Below are 25,557 nucleotides of genomic sequence, written 5' to 3'. Positions count from 1 at the left end.
AGTATGATAAAAATGATAATCAATCTTTTAATCAAAATTCATGGAGAGTAATTGAACCTTCAATTGGTGACTCATATTCTAGATTCTCCTAGTTCCATGATTCTCATTAATTTATGGTAGTGAAAACATTTTCCATAATTGCAGCATATCATTATTGTTATCATTCATATACTGTTTCCAATACAATTTTTGAAATTTGGAAACTTGTGGAAACGTTCTTAAAAGCATTCTATGAAATCCATTGAGGACTTTCCCAGTTTCATCAATAATTTTCTTAGAAATTAATCACTACCTTAATGAATGTATGTGCTTTCATTTAGAATTCGAGATGATTATATCGTTCTGGTCTGAGTGGTGGTTATACTTGGGTCGGGAGTCGGGACCAGTTTTTTATTCCAAACTGATTAAAATCTGAACCACTAAAAGGGTAAACTTTCATACAATATAATTTTAGTTTTATCAACATATAATTTCATTTTTATATTTATCAAAAATGAAGTTCTAGATTGTCGATAGAGAGAAGAGAGTGACTCTATCCTATCCCGGATCAGATTCGACCCATTGACAACTCTATGTCCAGGCAGCAGGTTCGGAGCCTGGGATATAAGTTGCAGCAGACGAGACGGGATCTGCTCCTCACAAATGGGCGCCTCACATTTACATCCACCGTGCAATGGAAATAGTTCCCGTGAATAACAACTAATAAGTATGGGAGATGTTTTCGATACATGATAGGATGTGCGTGTGAGGAACAGATCCGGTCTCGCAGCAAACATAGCTCCATCCTTTATGATTTCTGACAAAGCCCGGTCTCAGATCTAATATCAATTTCAGTGGGCCGAGATTAGGCTTTAGGCCATTCTAAAAACGGGCCTAAGTAGGGCATGTACCCATGTGTTGACAACATAACTGTCCACCAGTGGGCCAATATTTGGACCATGCAGGACTGATCTGTCAGCTGCCAAGTGAGGGTTGAGTCGAGTTTTTTATGAGCTATTCAAGTTCGATTTGTAAAAAGCTTGGGTTGATCTATTCGAGCTCGAACCTGATATATACACTCATTTGTTAATCGAGTCGAGCTTGAACTTAGTGAAGTTCGGTTTGTGAGATTCACAAACCTAATATAATAAATAAATATTTTTTTATTATATACATATATACATATAAATATATATATATAATAATTTTTGTTTTATATATATAATATTTCTATTTTTATGTATAATAGTAAATAATTTTTGTAATTTTTAAATTTTTATATATAAAATAAAAAAATACTTTTATATATATAATTTTTATTTAAAAAAAAAACTTGACTTGCGAGCTTTAAATCTCTAATTCGAATTGAACTCGAGAATAATACAGTTTCAGCGAGCCGAGATCGAATAGTCAAGTATTCGGCTCGGCTCGGCTCGAATCCATCCTTTAAGGGAAGGGATACTGGGTCTCGGAGTCGGATGAAACGATCTGGACCGATTATCTGCTTTGAACCCGTTTTAACTACCGTTGGGCATTGGCATTGATCGGCATCCAGAAATACAAAACCAGTTATCAATTGGCAAAGAGAGGAGAGGAGATTAGGAGAATAGGGTTCGATATTTCGATTTTCGATGGCGTCAGCGGCAAGTTCAAGCGCGGCAGTGCCATTCTGGAGGGCAGCTGGTATGACGTACATTACATACTCCAACATCTGCGCCTCTTTGGTGCGGAATTGCCTCAAGGAGCCTTACAAAACCGAAGCCCTAACTCGTGAGAAGGTCCATTTCGCTGTGTCCAAATGGACCGACGGCAAACCTCAGAAACCCAGTATGCTTCCCTCCTTCTTGGCTCGTTTTGTTTTCTCAGTTTTCAATGAATAATATTATCTAAATTGGTGATTCTATGGATGATTGACATCTTTTTAATAGTGAAGTAACTCTGGATTGTTGTTTCTGATCCGTTCTTGCATTTTGCTTAATCTGAAATCCCGCAAAGGTTATTCTTGCATAAAACTTTGCGATTACAGAATTGAATGGTCCATTTGGAAGTATCGAATTAGATGAGATGGAACTGGAGATTCTGGTTCCCTTGATCTTTCGGTGGATTCTGTTATGAAAAGTCTGTTCCAGTGTTTAGGATCTCAATGGTCTTAATGGCCTTAATGTGGAAATATTTCGGGGATAATATTACAAAACCAAATTCATTTATGGAAACTTCATTTCGGATCAATCGTTCCCTTTTCTTTCCTCCAGAGATCCATTTCTCATTCACAATGTCAGTGCAGTTGTTTCTGCTCGGCAGAGAGTGGAAACACATGGCATTCGCCGCCAAAGAATACCTTTGCCGGAAATCCTGTTGGGATGATTTTCTTCGGCCGTTTTTTGCCATTCCTGGATTGCTTCTGATCATAAGTAGCTATATGTTATTTGTCCTTATAAGACATGGAATAAATCTTTGTTGATTGGGGTAATCATGCTTATTTCTACTCTAAATACAACTTCAATCACTTACATTTCTTTTTGGTTAACCTATAACTTTTTTAAGGGGAATGCGTTTGATGTAGGGCAGTGATGAGCTAGAAAGTCTCTGTGATGGATTTTTAGGAATATTGAAGCCCCAGTTGATAAAATGTGATGTTAGACAACAAGGAAAATATGCTTAAGTTACATGATTTCAGCCTCTATCCATATAAAATTAGGGTTGGCATCTTATGCAAGGCTAGTGATGAGACTATTCATCACCTCTTCAATATGATGCCACCAACTTGTGGGATTTTTTTGCCACTATTTTGGAGCCCATACCAATAAGAATCCCTTCCATGGTCCCATCCTTATTTGAGGTCATCTTTCTCTTCCTGCCTACTAGGACTAGGAAAGGGAAGATTGTAAAGTGGTCTACTAAAAGGTCTTAAGCAATGCCAATGGTACTTTGAAGCATTTGGGAAGAGTGAAACAATAGAAACTTCTCTAAGAAGATTCACTGTTCTGGAAGTTCTAATTGACACGATCACTTTCAGTTGCCTAGTGGATTAGCACTAGAGAGTCTCAATTTCTGAAATTGTTTGATGGAGTATGGTAGCAAGAACCTCATGTCATTAATAAAACATCCTGTGCATTTGGCCCCTCCCCCACAATTCTTTTAGGGAGTGGTATTCAAATTCAATTTTTATATCTAGTAAGTCATGGGCCGTGGGATTTTGAGGTGTTCTGGGGCTCACGATGAGAGAGGTTCTCTTGTTGTTTTCTTCCTTAATGGCCCAGGCTCCTTGATTAGACCAGAAATTTGGGCATTGCATTAGGACCTTGAATAGATGCCCTCCTTAGGTGTGGATTGTGGATAAGCTGAAGGTTGTTGGTGGTGGCTCTTAGTCTCAGGTTGTTATTAACTTATTATCAGATGGATGTGACAGACAAGGACTAATCCATGAATCTTACGAGAGGCTAGATCTTTGCCATCTACAACGAATATCTCATTCAACTGGTTCCCAAGGCCTGCTAATACATAGGAGATAGGTTTGTTAGGATGGAGTTATGAGTAGGAATTTTTTTGAGATCTCTTCCTATTACGTAGCATACACTTTTCTGTAATATACTTGCCACATGTTGTTTGGTCTGCTAAGACATAGCAGATAGGTTTTCTCAGATGGAAATTAGGACTTCTTGGAGCTTTATTTCAGATCCTTCCTATTATGTGGCATGTATCTATGTCAAGCCCTTCTGAGGAATTGTTGGGCCCTACAACCATAATCTGCCCACTCCAGCTCTAGCCAGGGTTATCAGCCAATGGATTATTGATCTTGGGACCCAATTGAAGAGATGTTCATGTTAGTAGCCAAAAATCTAGCCTCCTGGAGATAATGCACTTCTTCTGACTGTTATTTATTAGCAAACAATGGATCTTTTAATTTGTTCCATGGGGCTTCTCCCAACTAGGGGTGCTCACAGTTTGGTACCAAGCCGTGGGCTATTGTTTTTTTGAAACCGAACTGGTAATGCCGGTTTTTGAAAAACCATGAAATGAAACCGGACCAAAACCAATCGGTTAACCAGTTGATTGGTTCAGCTTTTCACTGGTTCCTCGGTTTTCCCTAGAACCATCAGACCTGCTGAGATGCCGATAACACCAACTGGTTCAGTTAACTGGAATTTTCGGTTTGGTTTTTTGGTTTTTGTTGAGCACCCCTATCCCCAACCCTGGTGGCAACAGGATCTAATCCCAAGTCTCTTCGATGACTAGCCAGAGAATTTATCAACTGATTCAGCAAACACTGAATCAGTGTCTTGTTTAGCTACAGTATCTCTCTCTAAAAATAGAGAGTACCTAAACCCTGATTTGAAGCCAACAATTTAGTAATTTTTTAATCTCTGTTCTTCAAAATAGGTTCTATATCAATTAAATATTGTAAACAAGGTAGAAACTCGAACTCAAACAACTACAGGATTTTGCAAACAAAAGATGTAGACCAGCCCTCACAATATGGACCCCACTTAGTAGGGAATCTCATATCACCAAACTTTTATCTGATTGAATTCTACTAGATGTTGTGCATTAGCTGATTAGGCTTATTTTCAGTTTAAGAGATCTCTTAGGTTGGATTAATCAACATGAATGTTGCTGTTTCTGAGACAATGTAGGCAAAATAATACTCTACTATTTACCAGATTCTGTGCCATTTTTGCTTTTATTTATGCCTAGCTTTGTTCTTTTGATCTTAGTGACTGGTATCTATTTTCCTGTTAGAATTTTTTTTTTCTGTTTTTCCTTAATTAACTCTTTCCCTAATTTGTTTATTAGCTATTCGTTCGGATACACCTGAAGAATGAAAAGTGACAGGCTCAATGATCTCGGGGAACTGCTATTCTGCCTCAACAAGGCGTTCTTCCACTTTTTAAATTGATAGCAGACTTTTCACTCTGATGTGTATGCCTCTCATTTAAAGACAGGTTTCAACATGATTTTATATTTGGGAAGAGAGGTTATGTAATAAGGTCGTTGCTGCTACTCTTACTCTGGCTCTGCCTCTTGCTTCTATAGCTTGAGTAAGGAAATTCGATAGACAGCTCAAACTTGACCTATGTCCAACAAAGGTTTACATTAGAGGATACTCATTTTTTTTATCCTTACAAAGTGTCAAAGACATGTTTTTGCCTTTATTCTTCCCTGATTTTTTAGGGGTTGGGTGTTGGAGGTTTGCTTCCTTCAACCATGACTAATGAATTATTCTTTGTTGCGTTTCTTTAACCAAAGTAATACTCTGGTCTACTCTTTAAAGCAGGCACACATCTTAATACACAGATGGTGGCTGTATTTATTGTTGAAGAATTACGAGGATGAAGGTGAAGCAGAGTGTGCTACTCAGTCGGCGCAAGGCCCGTTCGAACGAGTCCGTGTTCTGTGCACCGGATGAGTGCACCCACGAATCACGTTCGAACACGTCAATCAGGGGAAACAAGCATAGCATTAACGGTCAAAGGCCCATTAACATGGGTTTGGCGGTTCAACCGAACACAAACCGGCCACAATTTTCCTGCTGGTGGTTGTCTAGACGGGTGGCTGCTGTTCCTGCCGTGGTTGTCCAAGTAGGTGGTTGCGGTTTCCGCTGGTGGTTGTTCAGGTGGGTGGTTTCTGTTGACACAAAAAGCCCCTTGCAAGAAGAAGAAGAAGAGGCCAGAAACATACCGCCGGAGCTCTCTTCATTGCCATTGATGGCTGCTGGTTCAGTGGAGGGAGGAAAAGCATACAGGCGAAATGCAAAATGCGACCAGGGCTTCCTCTTCATTAACCTTTTGTCATTTTGTGGCTGTGTGTGTTCGGTTGAATCGCCGAATCCATGTGAACAGGCCTTTGACCATTAACGTTATACTTGTTTCCCCTGGTCAACGTGTTCAACGTGATTCGTGGCTCGTGGGTGCACTTGTCCAATGCACCCGTGGGTGCACAGAACACGGACTCCGTTTGAACTGAAGCCGAGTTCGTCTTGAGGGTCTGCATTAGACCTGTTCATGGGCCGGGTGGCCCGATGGACCGGCCCGCCCCCCAGACGGGCTTGAACACGCAAATGAGCCTGCGGGCTTGACCTCGGGCCAAAAAGCCCGGCCTGCAATAAATTCGAGCTGGGCTTGGGATTTGCCAAAATAGCCTGGCCCGGCCCGACCCGACCTATAGACTAAACCTAAAAACCCTAATATCCTAACTCTTTTCATTCATCTCTTTCCACATTTCTTGTTAGTCTAATCTCTCTTCTCTTCACATCCTCCTCACACTCTCAAGCAACTGTAAAATTGGCGAACATTCACCGGCGCAACAACTCTGGCAAACGGGCGGTGAGTCTTCTCTCTCTCTCTCTCTCACACACACACACACACAGACGCGAACTCAGCACCGGTGAACACAGTCACCGGCGGTGAATTCTTTCTTCTGTTAGGTCAGGCTTTGGGCTTTTTATTAGGATCGGGCTTAGGCCCATTGGTTGGGTCGGGCTCGGGCTCGGGCCTAACAAAATCATGTTTATGAAGAGTAAAAGCCCAGCCTGGCCTAGCCTGGCCCATGAACAAGTCTAGTCTGCATTGTCGCAAGTCAACATGCAGATTGTGCATCAACCTCCTTTTTTTTATTAAATTTTACTGGTCAGGACTGCTGCACTTTTTTTCCTGCACTTAATGTATTAAGCAATCTGTGTGACAGACTGACACTGAAAGTTGGCCAAGACTTAAGGCCAGGAAAAGTAGGAAAAGGTAAAGAAACCTATACAAGATTTGTAAAGGTTTCCTTACATTTCCTTTCCCTTTCCAACTTTTTCCTTCAAACCAAACATAGCCTAAAATTTAGTTGTTTTCACATGCACGGGCCTCTACACATCTATAACAGAGTACCAATGACACTTGTACAGTAAGTGTAGGAAAAAAATTGCAACAGGTCCCGACTACGATAGTTTTCTTACAATAATAAGACAAACAAGTGCAGCAAATCCGGAATCAATTGTAGGTCACTAGGTCTATTAAGCCCCCATTGAGGCTGGTTTGGTTGCGATGAAAATGTTAATATGTATTCTGCGTAAATAATCTCTTTCCAGCTTATGAATGCAAAGTGTAACCCGTTTTTTGTATTTTTTCTGTTTGCTTAAAATCAGTGTAAAACATGGGTTCTATCATTAAATGCCTTACATTTTTTGTCAAACACATAAGAAGAGCACATGTGTGCATTACGCTTGCAAACGCAAACTAGGGTATATAAATACCCCAGTTCGGTGTTTGTATTATAAGCAAACACAGCCCAGTTTTCATCTAGATAAAGTGCTTTTCATAATTGATGGAATCCTAAGCTCCTAATAACAAAAGAGAGGAGGTGGACAACTAGAAAATGTGTATGACAAGGGAGATCAAAAACAGTTTTATAAAAAATGGAGGTTGATGAATTTTCTAGAAAGGACGAGATGTTAATGTAGTTAACGGTCTAACCTTCTAGCATGAGATGAAGCCGAATGGCTTGCAGTTATACAAGGTGTGAATGAAGCGTTGAAAGGAGGAGTTGCCATGCTTTTCCCGCTTCATTACCCTCACCTTGCATTCTCCTTGATTCTGTCCTCTTCCTTCCCCCCCCCCCCCCCCCCCCCCCTCTCTCTCTCTCTCATGATGTCATGTCACCACCCTTTTAATTACATTTTCATATTAGGATAGTTTATCTCATTAGTGAGATATACATCTCATAGAATAGAACCCGATTCCTTAAAAAATTGGATAAAGTATTTTGGGATGATTTTGAACAATCTTCCATTTCCATATTCCTCTTCCATTGCCAAGAAAAATATGGGTTGCATTAAAATCTTGAGTCAAAACCTTGCAGACCCCATTCTTAGGTTATATAACACCAATGGTTTACATAATTAACACTAATTAATTTCATTAGCTTTATTTGCATAATTAATAGTAAAATGGTTAATTATAAGTTTCCATAATAATTACTTAATTTACACTAGTTAATTTACTGAATTTTTAACACTTTAAACCTTTAATTTATTAGGTTGCTTAATATAGTTAGATTGTTTAATTAACAAAATTACTTAGGGATGGCAATTTCCCCCATTCTCGTTGGGTACTTAACCTCCTCAACCCAATGGGGATTAATAGGATAGGGATAGGGCGAGGGTGGGGAATGGAATTAATAGGGATCCCTAATTGGGGATGGGGACAAGGATGGAGAGTGAAGTCCCTACCCTGCCTTGCTTCAACCTTGATTATAAATTAAATATTATTTACATTATATATACATCAAAATATATTAAAAATATTATTTATATTTTAAATATTTCCTATATTTTAAGTGAATCTATTTTCCAAAAATTCTTTTAATTAACTTTAATTACATAATTAACAGTAAATTGGTTAATTTCGTTATCTTATTTATTTAAGGAATGAAGAGAAAGGGTGCTGAATTGGCAAAATGGGAGTGGTGGGAAGTGGAAATGAGAAAGAGTTGAGGAAAGGGATTTGGAGAAAGGAGAGGGTAATTGACATGAACCACTTTGTTTTAAATATATAGTATAGATTATTTACATTATATATATCAAAATATATTTAAGATATTATTTATATTTTAAATTGTTCTTTATTTTAAGTAAATTTATTTTTCAAAAAAATACTTTTAATTAAAAAAATTTTGGTGATTCGGCTCCCCACGAGAAACCCATCTTTGTCAGGGATCGAGAATAGAGGGTAACTTTTATCCCTAGCAGTGGTCGGGGTCGGGAATGGGGAATATGGTCTCTGCCCCAAACCTGCTCCATCACCATTCAATTACTTATATAAACAGTGATTTACTTATTTTACTATCGACTAACAATAATTATTTAAATTTAATTACAAATTAATAATAATTATGGTTTAATTAACCTTAAATTAACAGTATTTGCACATTTATTATTTTACTATGAATTACTTTCCTTCGATCTTATTATTTGGTTTCAAACTTTATCGTGCATCGCACGGGGCCTCACTAGTTTACTATATTTTGTGATTTAAACCATCCCATGTTCTCTTGCAAGTAGATTGATAATTATACGGGGTGAAGTAGAAAGGAAAATGAGATGGCTCATAGACTAGCATATCAAATTTATCAAAGCAAAAAAAAAAGACTAGCATATCAAAGTATGTAAAGGGAGGAATAGAACGACAATATCAATTTCCCCCATTAGTCTGGTTTTGTGTCGGTTTATTTTGGATGATAAGGCCATGTCTCGTTTTTTTTTTTTTTTTGAATTTTTTTTAATGCTGGATGAGCAAATGTAACCTCTCTGATCAATTCATTTCTCTAGTCAACTAAGCATCAGGGTAGTAATGTTATTTCCAATGTTTTAAAAACCGTTCTGGAAACGGACCTGCTTTTGGCCACCGGTAGTTTGACCGTCTGGTCTGAATAGATCAACCTGTGATGCTTTAAAAAATTAAAAATAGTTAAAATAAAAAATTAGCCTGAAAACTGTTGTTAAGGTTGAACAGGTCGAAATTTCAGTTGCCCAGGACCAATTCAAGGATTTTTGGAGAAACAACAGTTTGGGGATGAAACGGAACCGACACCGTAATCAGTTTATGGGCCAAGCGGTTCGACTGTCCGGATCAACAATGGTTTTAAAACCTTAGTTATTTCACATATTCTACTAAGGATTTCTATCATAGACTCGTAAGATAATAGGGGAAGGCAGTAAAGTGTTGAAAAGCATGGACATTTATGTAATCTACCCTATATTTTAGCTTTTTAGGTGGAGTAAACAATTTATGTTGGCTACATTTCTGGCTTTACTCGCCAATTAGCACCTGCACATGTTAAATATTTTGACCTCTCAAAATTGATATGGTTAATAGCCGAAATTTGTTGCAAGTTTTACACGAAGTTTGCAAATGTATTAGGGCGCATCGGCAATTTATAAAGAAGAGAGGCAAATATATATATACCGCCCAAAAATAGACAAAAAAAAACAAAAAGGATTACTGCTATTTTACGAACAGTTGAATGAAGGTGGAGGGCCTTTGATAAACCTCATACTTGTTTATGAACTTAACCTTAACCATGTTGCATTCTAATACGTTGGAGTTTGGACCCACAGAACCATGTCTTGTACTATTTGCTTGATAGCTTCTCCAGTAAGATCAACAAATCAGAAGAATTTGTTCTCATTTCCTTATTCTTGATTGTTGAGGAAGATTTGCTTCATCTCCAATCCTGTAAAGGCGGTGCACGTGGAATACACCAATTAATGTACCTGAAATCTTTATTTCCTCTTTAGAAGGAAAAAGGAGTTGTATGAACTTTTATCATACTTACAATATATGCAACTACCAATTACATTTAGTGACTAGAAATTAATATTACATACTGCAGCAGGTAGTAGAGCAACCAGTCACTTAAGAACTATTAGGCTTCCCCCATGACCTAAAAAACCCGATCATGTTTTTGTATATATCTTCATTTGCAGTTACACTCAGTACGAAATCAATGTGCCCATAAGAGTCAAGATAAAGCAACTCAGGCTTGCATTGCAATTCCTTGAGAGTATGCTCCACATCTGTCACATCTGCTAGGGCATCATTACCCCCATAACCCATCCATAATGGCAATGACTCAGGTATGCAACCGATGTCAAATGATGGGGGCTGCAAATTGCCGTATTTCTTCATGTTTCCCCACCACCCATAATCGTATTTTGCAAAAGTACCCTTCCGTATCACTGCAAAACAGTGTTAGTAAGTCATTAAAACATAAATATCAAATTCATGATCTCCAATAAACAAAATTGTCGAATGCCTATGCGGAGGGAGTTGATTTAAAAGTATTGGAACTCCAAAGATTTAAATCTGTATCAATGTTTACAACCCATCAACCTGGCCAGTCCGACTGGTTGACTTGCCACCCAGTTGCAATTCCAGTTTGGGTCAACCTCCAACTCAACTTTTCATGATAGCGTTGACTTGGTCAGTCACCTGTCAATTCCGACGGATGAAAGGTTGGTCGATTTGACCCATTTAACAGGTTTCCAGTTTTTTTCTTTGTTTTCTTTTATCTTATTGTTTTTTTTATAATATCATGGGTTTACAGACCCGGTTAGATGATGACCCATTAGCCCGGAGAGGAAAGCAATTCAGCCTCCGGACTGTGTTTTAAAACACTGACCTTAGTAGAATAAGAAATTTCTTCAGAAACTAAATCTCTCATTATGAGCCTTGGAGTGTAAATGGGCCAACTGAGATGATAATATGGTAAAACAAAGAAATTCATAAAAAAAAAGAATCATAAAACAAAGAACAAGAATTCTATAAAAGATAATTTCACTTTTATGGTGAAGAAAATTTTGATATTTGGAATATAAATGGGAGAGGATGGGATTAAGAGATTTTAGATTTGACAAGAGAGAATAAAGTGTAGAGAGGGAGTGATTGGAGATGATACGACCGATTGATAGGCCCACTTTACTGTACGCTGTTATAGGTAAGAAAATTAATAACAGGGTTTTCAAATCCCACCACCAGCCAACTACCTGTCACCAGTACCCTGTATGTTAGAAATTTTCTTCTATAAAATGCATGGACCATTTATCCTTCTTAGTCAAAATTGTCTCTCTGGACCCTACCTTTGGATCTTCTTGTAGAACGGCAACATTTTATAATGGCTAGGCTAGGAGAAATTCCGAGATCAAGTATAAAAGCATCTATAGTTTCAGCAAATCTTCCAACAGAAATATCATTTTAAACTGTGAAGGGTCTGCATATATATCCAATTGAGACAAGGATGCAACAATAGATCTATTTTATAAGGAAAGGAGGAAACAGCAGAACAGAAAGGAGAATTTTACTCTTGCCAGTAAGGACTTGTAGATGATTCATCCAGATAAAAGTTTGCCAGTAATGAAACCAATGCTTATCAAAAGAATGATGCAACAGCATCAACGTACATATATCAATTTTGTTTTAACAAGGAGATACTAGGAAGTTAACATCGTTGTCTTATTATCTTATTCTACATATAATTTAGTATCTCATAGAATATACCATTGTTTTTTTTCTTCATATATATGCTCTCTCATTATATTATTAAATACATTAGTTTCTACTTAGATTTCAGACCTAGAAATAGAAATTCAAACCTTCAGCCCCTAAAATCATGGCAATGATATACTTCACTTGGTAATGCTCACTCCACCACATTATGTCTCTCACCTTCTCCCTTGAAGCAAATGCTCACTCCACATTCTTTTCAATTTGTGATGGCACCTTTCCCCATCCTTGTTTTCATTTTTCCTACCATAAGACACTGTAACCACACAATCTCCAACTTCAGCACCCATGTACTGACTTGCCTGTTCTCACCACCCAAATGTATTCTTCATAAACAAGAAATATAATTTCTACCTTTTCTCTGTCTTCTGTTTGCTGTCAATAAAAAGATTGTGATGTGGTCATTGGTTCATACAGGTGGAGGAACATTTGAAGTACATACTTCATATCAATAATTCAATATTCATGTGCAGAAGTCAATCCTTTGAGGAAAGTACAAAGAAATGCAATTGGAATGATCCTATCTTGGCCATCAGTTCAGAACGACTTTAAGAGGCATGAGATTTGCTTCCTTTCTTGATTCCAACTCTCTTTGTCAAAACATGACTTTTTCTAGAGCACTTTTTCCATGTATAGTGCCTTGATGTTTATGGAGTGATTCATTCTCTTTTTAATAGAATATAATTCCATAGCCTTCATCAAAAAATAAATACCTTCTCAAAATGCCGGTGCACTAAAGGCTTGGATGATGATGATCACTATAGACAAGGGAACAAAATTAAGATTCTGCTGTAAACTTACTCAGCTCAACTCAACTAACCTTGGTCCCAGCTACATGAACCCTGTTCCACCATTCCACTCTGTTCAGTGCCATATTCATTATTACAGGCCCTTAAATCATTTATCACTGCTTAGACCCATGCCCTTTTGGTTGCCCCAATTACTTCTAGAACTTCAACTTGAATCCACCATTCCACTTTGTTCAGTGCCATACCCATTTTTATGGGCCCTTAAATCATTTCACTGCTTAGATCCATGCCCTTTTTGGTTGCCCCAATTAATTCTAGAACTTCAACTTGAATCCACCATTCCACTCTGTTCAGTGCCATATCCATTATTATAGGCCCTTAAATCATTTCTCACTGCTTAGACCCATGCCCTTTTTGGTTTCCCCAATTACTTCAGTGCCCTTCTTGCTGGTGTTGTAGATGGTCTTCTCAGCACGTGACCAGAGCATCTTAGTCTACTTTCCCTCATTTTATCACACCTATTGGATTTACTCCTAGGTTCCTTAAAGTTCATCCATCTCAATACCTGCTGTAAACTTATCCTCAGTAATTTGTGTTTTTCAGCTACTAAAGCAAACTCCCATTTACTTGTTACAGCAAATAGAAATGTTTATAGTAATTTCAAATTTATCATTCATGGCTTCCTTTTCTATAGTAAAGTGGTGGAAGGTTTTGCATCTGCCCCAAGATTATAAGCAACTCTTATTATGATTGGGGACCACTTATAGGTTTAAAATTTCAAATATAGGTTTGACTAGAAGTAACTAGTTTACTTAGAACTGTAGTTTCCTTAGTAATCAATCTTGGATTCACATTTCTTAGGACTCCAGGTATCTGGTCTATGTGCTTATGTGTTTTTTTAGTTGGTTATTGGAGTGTTAGAACTGGACTTCATCCTTCTATTTCTTATAATTGGTAATTGGATTACTAGAACCTTATGATACCTAGATACCTGTAGAAAAGGTTCCTATTGTGCTATAGAATACTTCAATTTTTAGTATAAATTTCAATCCAACATCATGTCCAGAATCTCCAGATAGGGTTGAAAACAGATCAGATCAAATTGGATAGGGATAACCTCCTGTTAACCAAAAAAAGGAAGGTGCCATCTAATCTGCCAGTAAAGTCTCTGGCTGATTGTAGTGGAGGTCTGGGATCAAGTCCCACCTTCACCTGGGCTGGGGGAGGGCTACCCCCTGTTGTGTGGCCCATTACCAAAACTATATATTCTAAATAGATATAAATATGTTTATCTAAATCCCAAAATCTACTTCTAAAGAACTTTGAATTAAAATTCTAAAAAGGGTTTAATAGTAAAAAACACACACATGCATAAACACATATATTATCATATAATTACATATAATCAAATCAGATCCTAGCAGATCACCCAAATTCAATCCAATTAATAAACTAATCACATTTTTAAATCTGATCTGATCTGATTGTGGTTAAACAGATACTCAAATCTAACTTAAATGAATTGGATTTATCTGATCTATTTGCAGCCCTATGCCCTTGCCGTATCTGGGTAACATAGCTAGAACCCAGTTTAATCTCTAAAGAGTTGAGCTGATCCACTCATCTAAGTATTTGATAGCCCATTGAGGGAGTTTAATTCTTTTGTGGATTATATGCAGTCTAAATCTTTGGGATCTATTATAAATCCTCTTTTTCCTTTCTTTTCCAGACTATTTTAGATCTCTTCTTATCAGTGAATTAGTTTTAGAGTTTCTTCTGCAAATTAATTGTTTCTCTCTGATAAATGCAAATTAATTGTTTCTGAAAAATAAAAAGTAAAAAAAATCCAGAAACGGTACATTAGTTATTAAAAACTTGTATCTGCTTGCATTTTGGTTCATTCTCATCAAATAAATACTCCTTTTTTATCGGGAAATGGAATTAAGAACCTTTGTGGTACTGTCATCATCGTCATCTAAGCCTTGTCCCAAGACTCCCAACTATATGAGGTTGGCTACATGAATCCTGTTTTTCCATCCCATTCTGTTCAGTTCCATATCCATCATCAAATTATGGGTGTTTAAATCATTTCTTACTATTTCTGCCCAAGTTCTTTTCGATCTGCCCAAACCCTGTAACTTATAACAGATCAATTCTTCTAACAGGCACTGTGGATGGTCTTCTATGCACATGACCATTCATCCATCCAAGCATATTCATTTCTGCCACACTCATTTTTTGGACATGGACATGCTGTTTCTTACCTGCCCAACAGTTAAAGAAAGACTGCACATTGAAAGAATTTCCTACAATTGATAGATTGTATACAGTTCAATCTTTTTACTACATAGTAAGAGGTTGAAAACTTCAGTTATACAAAGCAAAGCCTTCCACCAAGCAAAGGCTCCTGATGATGGAAGCTGGTATATATATATATATATGGACCTAAATGAATGTAATATCAGCCATTGGATCCCTTTTTTCTTTATTTTGGATGATAGTTCTAATCCTAAGAGTCTCTCTCTTAAGATAGATATATAGGTATGTGGTATTGTTGACCAATGATCTCTGCTCTTTTTTCTCTTCTCTCTTATTTTTTTCTTTCTCATCATTCACACTAAGATTAGGAAACCAACGTACCAGAAATACAACAATGCATGTATCCAAGTAGTTTATGAGATATCATACAAGCCTTAGCAACATGACATAATTGGCCTTTAGTTTGTATGCCAACCTATAGACAATAGAAATGATAAACTTTGACCTATAAAACTTGAATTCATGAGAATAAAAATGTTGAGTTTATTCTGAATGTAACATTGAGTTCACTTCCACTCCTGTTCTTGTAAGAGCCTAGGATCAGCAGGAAGTGGAAAATATGGCCAAGTCATCCATGTTATCATGTGAAGTTTAAGATTCTGCAAAAATAGTGATGTAGTGTACCTTATTTTCCACTGCCTTTGGGCCCTACACTTGTAAAGCAGATTTTTTTTTTAAATGTGTAGCACCAAGATGCTGTAAGGAATTTACTATGCAAACATGACAGAATTTTTTCAGAACACTTATGGCACAATAAGTCAACCGGAAAGCTTCACGATCATCAATTCATCATGTAGTGACAATGGAAACAATAAAGTTTGCCTGGCAAGTAGTAAAAGAAATTCCAAGTTTCCTGTTAATCTAAGATGGACCACAAAAACAAAGTGCTACAGAAAAATCTAAAAAGCATACTTTGAAATAGATGGTTGAAGTTTTTTGATGATGAAGGATGAGGTTCATATTCAAGATAGTAGTCAATTCTTGAGTCATTGAAGCAGCAATTTTTCCCTGCAGATGGAATTGCATTCAAAGAGATTATAATACAAGTGAAGAAATTTGGCAATGTAAATACTAGAATACATATAAGTACTTTTTCTAAATACAATTAAGGCACCTAAAACTTCCTCGTAATTCTTAATGTCAATTTATTGTCAAAATTTTTCTGATGTGCGCTTGCATTTTCATTTCAGTAAGTTGTGTAGCTTTTAATGGTCAACTGGTGGATTATCATGTTGCTTTAACATTTTAGTACTGCTTCCTAAATAGATCATCATCATCATCACTCAAGCATTATTCAACTATATGGGATTGTCTACATGAATCCTGTTTTTCCATTCCATTCTGTTTAATGTCATATGCTAAGTTACTAATGAACATTAGTACTGTGAAAGGCTTATACATCACTTCATGATCACATTCCACACACTAAGGGCATCTCATTTTCTGAGGTCCATTTCAAGTCTCTGTTCCATACTCATGTCAACTGCATGATATTGCTCTTCTTTTCTCTAATATTGGGTTATTGGTTACATACCAATCATATAATTTTCATGTATTATCAGACTATATAAATTCTTTTTATATTATAAACTTACATAACTACATTAACTAAAATATTTTTTTTGATACTTACATTAACTAAAATATTTTGAAATAATATCTCAAATATAACATGGAATGCACTCTTGAGAAACCAAGGATATAATAGTGCTTTAGGTTAGTTGATATGAATACATGTGACACTTCATATTTGTGTCTAACAATGGTACATATGACCATGTTATGAGACTCCATCAGAATGACCATAGTATATGGATTTGTCAACATTTTCCAGCTTGTAGACATTGTCATCTCTGATTTTCCATATTTGTATGTTTGGTTGGTTTGGGGCTACCAGAGGCCTCAACTCAAGCCCAAGTTTCCAGGACCAAGTGCATTTAAGAGCCCAAAATCCAAGTCCCAAACCTGTATTGGGTGAGGTTGGGCTTGACTTAGACAAATCCAAATTCCAGTTCTACAGGTGATACCATATGTGTAAATGTGTGTACAAAAAATTTATGGATAGATGGACAACAATAAAAATATGGGTATGTACACGCATAGATGAAGAGAGAGAGAGAGAGAGAGAGAGAACCTGTTAGGGAAGATAGCAAGTTGTTGCAGTCAATATGACCATCACATACAAAATCCATTATGCGAACACCTGTATCACTGGATGATACAACAAAAACACATGATAAAATGATAATTTCATATCGAGACAGAACTAGTAGGGATTCATATATTCCAACCCAAGCATAGGGAAAAAACTGGTCAGACCTTCTAAGCTCAAGCTGATGAATGCCCATGGCCAGAAGCATCTGAATGTACAGCATAACTTCTCCATTAGTGGAAACCATTTGTCATAGAAAACTTGACCACTCGAACATATTTGGATATGAATGATACCTGATCAAGATGCATGTTGACCATTTTACGTACAAATTGAGCACTGACATGACTCAGATAAGAGATAGGGCAAAGAAGTGCAGCAGCTTCAACCATATCCACTATCTCTGGCTGAGTGAAAGCAGCTAAACCCATGATGGTTCCCTATAATGAGTATAAAAAAAGGAAATGAGTTCTAAATTGGAATAAGCAGCAACACTATAAGAAAATCAGTGGAAAAATAAAGGCAATCTAGTCTTTAACGTTTGGACCTGGGAATGTCCCACAAAGAAAATTTTGGAATTTGCCATTGCATGTACATAGTTGATCATTGCAGCTAGGTCATACAGTGCAAGTTCCTGCCAACTCCAATCCCAAAATTCCTGCAACAGAGGCAAAATCTCATAATGCTACAAAACAAAAGCACATGCACGATACACACAAATTGATATTTTTTTGTATGTATATGTGTAAGACTCCTTATTTCTATCTATATACCATAGTAATCATGCTATCACAAAGTTGGCACCAATGCACTGCCCATGCAATAAGGTGTGTTGAGAAAAAGGAAAGTACATCGTATGTATTATACATAGTGTGCCAACTTAAGCAAAAGGAAAGTACCTACATGAGAAAATTGGCAACAAATGCCTTTTATCTGTTTACTTAGTAAGATGTAGTTTGATATTTCAGTGTGTTATCACCACTTATAAATATTAATGTGAAACAATTTTTCAAGGGCTTGGGGGAGGACACGATCAAAGAAGAGAAGTAAAGAAATAAAGAGTCCAATAATCAAACCCACATAAAGGTACATACGTATATAAAGTAAAGCGATTTGTATATTTGGCAGTTTCCTTAGCCAAACAAAGTATTTCCACTTTCCAAGGATCAAATGTTTTGGGCTGTGGTGCAATTTTTCTTTGGGTTGAGATGTCCAGCCTGGTTCATAAAATTGTAGTCTTACTATATAATTAATGAAATCTCACAGTTACTGATCCAAATAAAAAAAAAAAAATCTATATTTCTTCTGTGAACAAAGGCAGGGCTCCATCCCCTAGGTTTTTTTCCTTCATATTGCCAATCCTCACTCTCTTTTTCCTCTCTCTAGCTCTCTATCCCTGTATATATTGGAAAAAAGGAATAGGAGTTCTATCCTATCTATTCTTGCCAATTTTATTTTTGTTCATTTTTTGTTTATGTAATGCTTGGCTTGTTTTGTCACATAAGATGTTTAACAGAGAAGCTTGAACCATATTTTAAATAAGCAATGCATTGGCAACAAGGTGCTATCTTGTTGCCTTGCAAGTTCTAAAAGTTGTAACCATATTTTAAGATAATATAATCTAGTTTGACTTGGAAGTTGATTAACCCACATATAGTGTCTCTTTAACCTGTATTTTAAATCATATTCTAGTAATGGTTTGAGCCAAAAGCCCCTGAAAAAAAATAGTACAATGATGTATCTATTGAATTTATTCAAATCACATCAATCTTATAAATGGTAAGATTCATGAATCAAATCATATGATTCAAATAGTAATTCTCTTTTTTTTCAAAAAAGGGTTCAAACATAATATTCAAATAGGAACCTCAGGATTCACACAAACACACGTTTTGAAGGGAAGGAGAAAGGGTAAAATATGGTAAAAAGTATGCATACCTTATCTTTCTCAGATAAAGAGATATGTCCATGACTCCAATGAGTGCCGCGTACATTCCCAACCCACACATCGAAACCATGGTCTGCAAGGATGAAGCCCAACGATTGTTCCATCGAATTTACAAACCATGTATCTCCTCCCTGACCATGTTTTACCATTATCCAAATCAATTGCCAAATTTTACCTTAATCATTCAAAAATTTACAGACCATTTTCTCCTTAGTTATAAAAATGCAATCTCATAAGGCCCCAAGTACTAGCAGGGGAAATGAAAAATAAATAGATTCCAAGACAGAGATGTTCAAGATAGATACAATAATATAATAACAAGACAACAATCCAAAGATCTGTTCATTAAATTTTGAAAACACCAATGAACCTCATGGAAAATATGTAAACGTCAAAATGGTAACTGCAGAACCTAGAAGATATCTTTCCTGAGACTAATCGCAAATGGAAAAAAAATGAAAGTTGAGATATTGCTTTTCAGAAATAAAAGGGTGCTAATTTGGGCACATACAATTTTTGATAAATTGGGCACACCCTCTGTGAAAGAAGAACGCATGTGATATAAATTATAGAAGGAAAAGATTCACTCAGAAGGAAAACCCATCCAGGAAGGAGTGCAACATCTCAATGAAGTTGAAAAGTCTTAATGAGCACATGTAATTATCATTTGTTGAAAAGGAAATTCAGCTATTGACTTTAAGCTATAATAAGTGTGGCACAGCAAGTGGTAAAACCAAAGCAAACATGAGCTTGACTGAGAGCCCTCGGTTTATTTACACCCTATTGAGAAATTAAAAAAAAAAAAATTGAGGCTTATAACTAGATTTACCTTCCTATACTTGAACCTAATCTTCAAATTTCAACCTAACATTTTGAACTCCTGAAATGAAAAAATGAACACATTAAAAGGAAAATCACGGATATTTCACAAGCAAACTCTTTATAGTTTATGCATGGGCCTATTGACACAAAGCCACAAACTGACCCCTGGAATGAATTAGGATTGGTGTTGTTATCAGCAGATTCGAAGTTTAAGTGGTATAAAGAACTATTCAAACAAATCCTTTAATTTACATTTTGCTCTGGAGGAAAGCGATGGGAGAAAATCAGATAGCTACCTTTTACATTAAAACATACTAGCCCATAACACCCACTAGCACATACACTGTTTCCATTTTCCAGTTTCCTAGATACTCCTCAGAGCTCTATCAATTAGGATTGATGATAGAGTACAATAACGTCACCCTTCACCGAATCCATCAAAACCCAGCTATTCTCCATCTTTTCATGGGCATGAATTCAGGCGATTTAGTGAATCGATTGAGGAAAAAAAGCTCAAGAACTGAAACAATTGCAAAGCAAAATTTTCCAACTACATCAATCCAGCATCCACCAATGCAACACACGGTACCCATTCAGCAGATGATACAACAATAAATGCACAGTGTATGTTGTTCAATTATACGAATGATAGAACTGCTATCAAGAAGACTACCTGAAACAACCCGTGTTGAAGGAGAATGGGAGGACCCGGTTTGAGTTTAATAACTCCGCCCTTGCTAGACGAAACGCGTTGAAGAGCTAAGAGGTAACCATCCTCCGTCTGAACCTAAAGAAAATAAACTCAATTCTCAGTAATAAGGAGGGAGGGAGGGAGGGAGAGAGAGAGGGGCTGAGATTACGGTGTGCTCGGAACAAGGATAACCGTAGGGTTGAATGAGCTCAGCACACAAACTCCTCTCTGATCGATGATGAAGGTATCGGTGTTCAGTTGAACAGTTGGCTTCACCGGCGAATACAAAGAAGATCACAAGGAGGAAAGCTACCATCGCCCTCAGCATCCCACGAAGCGTGAGAAGAGAGCAATTCGACACTCTTCTGTCGGGTTTCATCCTCACAAACACATGGTCGTTTCTCGTTTGCTCCAGAGAGAGCCGAAGAGGTAGTTGCCTGGTCGAAGGAATTGCGAGTCATCCCTGAACGTAATTTAATATGATATCAGATGAACTAAAGACCGTTGGATAAGAGGCAAGTTCATGGATTGATTCTTGTCCTTATTTTCATATCTAGTGGCTCATATTGAAGAGATACCGTATTATTATAATATCGCCAAGGAGGTTTTGGCAGAAAAGAGAGGGGAAGTATTCTCGTGAGCAGGCATTGCGCATCAAACTATGGTAGACGTTTGCAGTATTCTCGTGAGCAGGAGATCCGGAGTCCGTCCAGAGGGAAAGATAAAATCATCACACCCTTAGGCCTTAGGCCTTGGCCCAAAACTTGGGGAAAAGTTTCGCCGTTCCAAAAACAGCTTGGGCTGCTTTGGAGTTTTTGAGCGCGACACGTTATCCATTTAATTCTTTATTTGTTCAAGTTCAAGCCAAGTCAGGGGTGGATGAGTTGGTACATTAGCTAAATTAAAAAAATGAGAAAAATAAATATTAATAGTCTACAAACAATGATGACTTATCAATCTCGAAATGACGCAAGGCTCCAATCTACTGGTTATTCACTTTTTTTAACCTGTTGTCAGCCAAGGTTGTGAAGTGTGAACTAGTTCTATTTAGATTGTTTTTCAAGTTGAAGAGCAGATCAGTAGACTTGAAATTTTCCAAGTTTCATTGAGAAAGGGAATTTCAATTCAAACTTGAGCTTTGGGAGAAATGGTAGTTCAATTGGCCATGGGAATAAGGAGGGAGAAGAGAGAGCTCTAGGTTGAGGGTGATGAACAAGTCACAGGAAGGGTATTTTAAGAAATAAAAAAAAAAATACCAGTCACATGCGAATGGAGTGTGATGGAAAGTTAACAATAAGGGAGGTTTTAAATAATTGTTAGAAACAATATGGGTATTTTAAGAGAGTATGTAAATAGTAAGGGTAGAATTAGTCAATTATCTAAATCATAATGGTAGTTTAAGAAATTTGCCTATGTGTGTGTGGCAACGAGTTATATTTTTCAATTCAATTTTTATTTTTTTATTTATAAAAATGCTAAAATTGTGATTTGAGGCCAAAAAAGGAGTTATTTTTGGCAAAAATAGCAAGGCAAGGCAAGGCGTCAATGCATATATATCTTGAAAAGTTACCCAAAATAAATAAAAAAAAAACAATCGGACAATATCTAAGCACAAAGCTATGGCCTCCGAAAATTTGCACATACATTGAGTGTGCAACTTGTGACCTAGTTATGTGTCAAATAGATTAACGATTCAACTACTTGGATTGGACAATTTTTGACCAAATTACAGGTTTCATGCAAATTAAACCAGACTAAAATCTTGATTCTTGACCAAGTAACAATTCGAAAGATTGAACTAGCAAGACATAGCGGATTGAAAATGCTACTTTGCACTTAGATCCCCTTGTTTTCATATTTTCCCCTCATTTTCTCTTAACATGCAAGCATTTTAACTAATACACACATCTCTCTCTCTCTCTCTCTCTCTCTCTCTCTCTCTCTCACACACACACACACACACCCCTTCCCCAATAACCTAAACAATCTCATCCCCTCAATTTTCTCCTAAACTACCTTACTCTAGGAATGGCAATGGGGCAGGTTCAGGGCGGGGATCATATTCCTCGTCCCCAATCCCCGCCAAGGATAAAATTTGTCCTCCATCCCCAATCCCCAACGGGGATGGGTTCCTCGTGGGGACTTGAATCCCCAAAATTTTTTTAGATAATAGTATTTTTTTGAAAAATAAATAAATAATTTAAATTATAAACAATGTTTTAAATATATTTTGATATGTATATATAATATAAATAACATAATATGTATATATATATTATTTTAAATATATTTTGATATATATATACACACACATACATGCATAATCGGGGTCGGGTGGGGCAAGGACCTCAATCCCCATCCCCGACCCGATGGGGTTAGGAAAGTCGGGTCCCCGTTGGGGATGGGGAAAATTGCCATCCCTACCTCCCTCACCTAAATAATCTCCTCTCTAACAATAGTTTTTCTAATGTTAGTAAAGTGGCACCACTATCCCCCACTTTCTCCTAAATCTCTAACTCTTATTTATCACCTAAATTATATCTAATTTAGTAGAGAATTTCTCTCATGAATTATCACTACTTCCTATTTATCCTCTCCCTCACTTTTTATCTATATTTATCTAAAGAGAGATTCAATTAAAAAATTTGAGAATTATTTAAATATTATAGAAAAATTATACAATAACTTTAAAATGTTTATTAAAAACAAAAAAAAAATAATTATAATAGATTTAATACTATTTATATTATTTATAATTTTATATTTTACAAAATTTATCACGAAATTATGTAATAACAATATAAATTATAATTTAATGGATTATTCAATTTAATTGTTATTCAAATAATAAAAAGTTAACATTAAAAAAATAAAATATTATTTAAATATTTCAATAACTAAATATCTTATATCACAAAATATTAAAAATAGTTAAATAATTATATAATAAAATATTTAATATTATGTAATAACTTTAAAGTAAGTAAAATTCAAATAACAACAAATTTTAAATATCATTACCTAAATATTTAAATAAATATATTACGTAATAAATTTTAATTTTTTCTTAAATTCAACAAATAATTAATATTTTAAAATTTTAAATAGTGATACCATTTAAATAACTAAATAATATTATAAATAACTAATTTCATTTATATCAATTAATAAATTTATAAAATTTATATAAATACTAAAATTAATATTTATTGTATTTTTAGTAATTATTTGTTGTATTTTTGTGATAAATATATTTTCAATAATTATGTATAAATCTATTTTTTTTTTATTTAATAAAAAGATTTCAACAATTATTAGAGATATTAAACTACTCTTTTTTAACTTTTTTAATTTAAGTTATTGTACTTATTCTATTTATTCTATTTTTGCTATCATTCTAATTATTGTATTTTATTGATTTATTTAATAAAATTTCAGTATTTGCTGTATTTTTTAATTATTTTATTTTTAATAGTTATTTATTATAATTTCATTATAAATTTATTTTCAATAATTGTGTATTTTCACTATAAATTTTCAATAGTTATTTGGTGATTAAACTATTGTTATTTATTAGAAATTAGACTATTAATTTAACTGAAATCAGGAGCGTTCATGGGTTGGGTTGGTTCAGTTGCAGGCTTTTTGGCCAATCAAATCAACCGAGTCAGGTTGGGGAGGTGGTCACTCGAAATCAAATGATCATTACTAAAAATCAACCAACTCAAGTTGTACCGATTTGGGTCAATTTTCAGTTTAATAAGTCGGTTCAAAAGATTTAATCTTAAAATAAAATTTAAAAAATACATTGGTATTATTAAAAAAAATTAAAAAATTAAAATTACGACATAAAATATTTTAGACTAAGAAATATGAAAAATTTCCCACTTTCCTATATTAAAAAAATATATTTAAAAACTTGCCCAACCTAGTTAGGTTTGGAAATTGTTGAACCAAAGCATACTGGAAATACTAGAAAACTAACCAACTCGAGTTGAGTTGGATCGGGTTGCTCGGTCTCATCGATTTGATGACAACCCTAGCTGAAATTAATTACTATTATTAATTTTATATTAATAAAAATATTAAAAGTAGTATATAAAATATAAATAATTATTAATTATTTAAACAAATAAAATATAAAACAATTGTATACTCTTATGTGTTTCTATTGTTTAGCTTTCGCTTAACAAAACCCATACATTACACAGGTCTCTACTAATTAACTATTATAAAAGGATTAGCTAGGGTTTAAGAAAATATAGGATCATTAATGTGAACATGCTTGAATACTTTTTAAAGAAAATAGAAATTCAACACTAATTATTAAATGGGGCCCACCCTTAAAGTGCCATGTTGCTAATATCAAATATAACAGATAGCTGGCTCTGGTCCGTATAGGCTAAGATACGAGCAGCATAATTTAAGTTTCTATTTACATGCACAAAAGAGATGGAATAAAAAAGATATCACGTCCTTCTATTTACTGTTCAGACACTGTCTTAAAATATTCCTACTGTTTCTGACAACTGTCATCATCGTTAAATACTAAATAAAAAAATAAAATACCAAATTTGCCCTTTATTTGTCCTTATTGTGTATGCCATCCCATAAGAATTTCCACATAAATAATTGAAATATGGTGGGCATTTTGGATTTCTAGAAACATTTCCAGTTAAAGTGTGTTACGGAAGGTGATGGCTGTTTTTCGGTTAAATTTGCATACAGAGATTGCAAAAAATCTGGGAAGCCCTTTATGAGAACTCCTCTAGGAAGGGAATGAATGTTGACTGTGATTGTTGCTTTTGTGGAATTATTGAAGATTGCACTCATATCTTCTCGAAAATGTGAAT

At 35.6% G+C, this 25,557-nt stretch overlaps 2 protein-coding genes across 3 annotated transcripts; one reads left to right on the top strand and one right to left on the bottom strand.

The window, feature by feature from the left end:
• Nucleotides 1–1,522: 1,522 nt before the first annotated feature.
• On the top strand, nt 1,523–5,098 carry LOC104607339 (ATP synthase subunit epsilon, mitochondrial-like). Its single transcript, XM_010272962.3, has 2 exons — nt 1,523–1,806; nt 4,774–5,098. Exons 1-2 carry the CDS (start codon nt 1,611–1,613, stop codon nt 4,800–4,802), a joined length of 225 nt encoding a protein of 74 aa, XP_010271264.1. The 5' UTR covers nt 1,523–1,610; the 3' UTR covers nt 4,803–5,098.
• Nucleotides 5,099–10,217: 5,119 nt separating this feature from the next.
• On the bottom strand, nt 10,218–21,166 carry LOC104607349 (lipase 1). Of its 2 annotated transcripts, none has more exons than XM_010272973.3 (9): nt 20,874–21,166; nt 20,687–20,800; nt 19,182–19,322; nt 17,791–17,901; nt 17,540–17,683; nt 17,411–17,451; nt 17,226–17,302; nt 16,004–16,099; nt 10,218–10,699 (listed from the first exon to the last, which is right to left on the bottom strand). In XM_010272973.3, the coding sequence occupies exons 1-9, from the start codon at nt 21,081–21,083 to the stop codon at nt 10,377–10,379; spliced, it is 1,257 nt and encodes a 418-aa protein (XP_010271275.1). In that variant the 5' UTR covers nt 21,084–21,166; the 3' UTR covers nt 10,218–10,376. The 2 variants fall into 2 exon arrangements, with proteins under 2 accessions (XP_010271275.1, XP_019055015.1); XM_019199470.2 differs by having other exon boundaries at nt 20,687–20,794.
• Between the last annotated feature and the right edge of the window lie 4,391 nt (nt 21,167–25,557).

The sequence above is a fragment of the Nelumbo nucifera genome, chromosome 5 (genome assembly GCF_055504915.1).
Source record: "Nelumbo nucifera cultivar China Antique chromosome 5, China Antique-T2T, whole genome shotgun sequence".
Taxonomy (NCBI): Eukaryota; Viridiplantae; Streptophyta; class Magnoliopsida; order Proteales; family Nelumbonaceae; genus Nelumbo; species Nelumbo nucifera.
This window is presented reverse-complemented; position numbering and strand designations above follow the sequence as displayed.

Bases quoted from the DNA above. Each gene is read 5' to 3' on its own strand.
- LOC104607339 (XM_010272962.3), top strand. From the start codon at position 1,611: ATGGCGTCAGCGGCAAGTTCAAGCGCGGCAGTGCCATTCTGGAGGGCA. The intron at 1,807-4,773 runs GTATGCTTCCCT...TTTGTTTATTAG, and splicing joins CGGCAAACCTCAGAAACCCA to CTATTCGTTCGGATACACCT.
- LOC104607349 (XM_010272973.3), bottom strand. From the start codon at position 21,083: ATGAAACCCGACAGAAGAGTGTCGAATTGCTCTCTTCTCACGCTTCGT. The intron at 17,902-19,181 runs GTATGCATACTT...CCTCTGTTGCAG, and splicing joins CTTTATCTGAGAAAGATAAG to GAATTTTGGGATTGGAGTTG. The intron at 10,700-16,003 runs GTATGCTTTTTA...ACTGTTTTGCAG, and splicing joins CTTCAACCATCTATTTCAAA to TGATACGGAAGGGTACTTTT.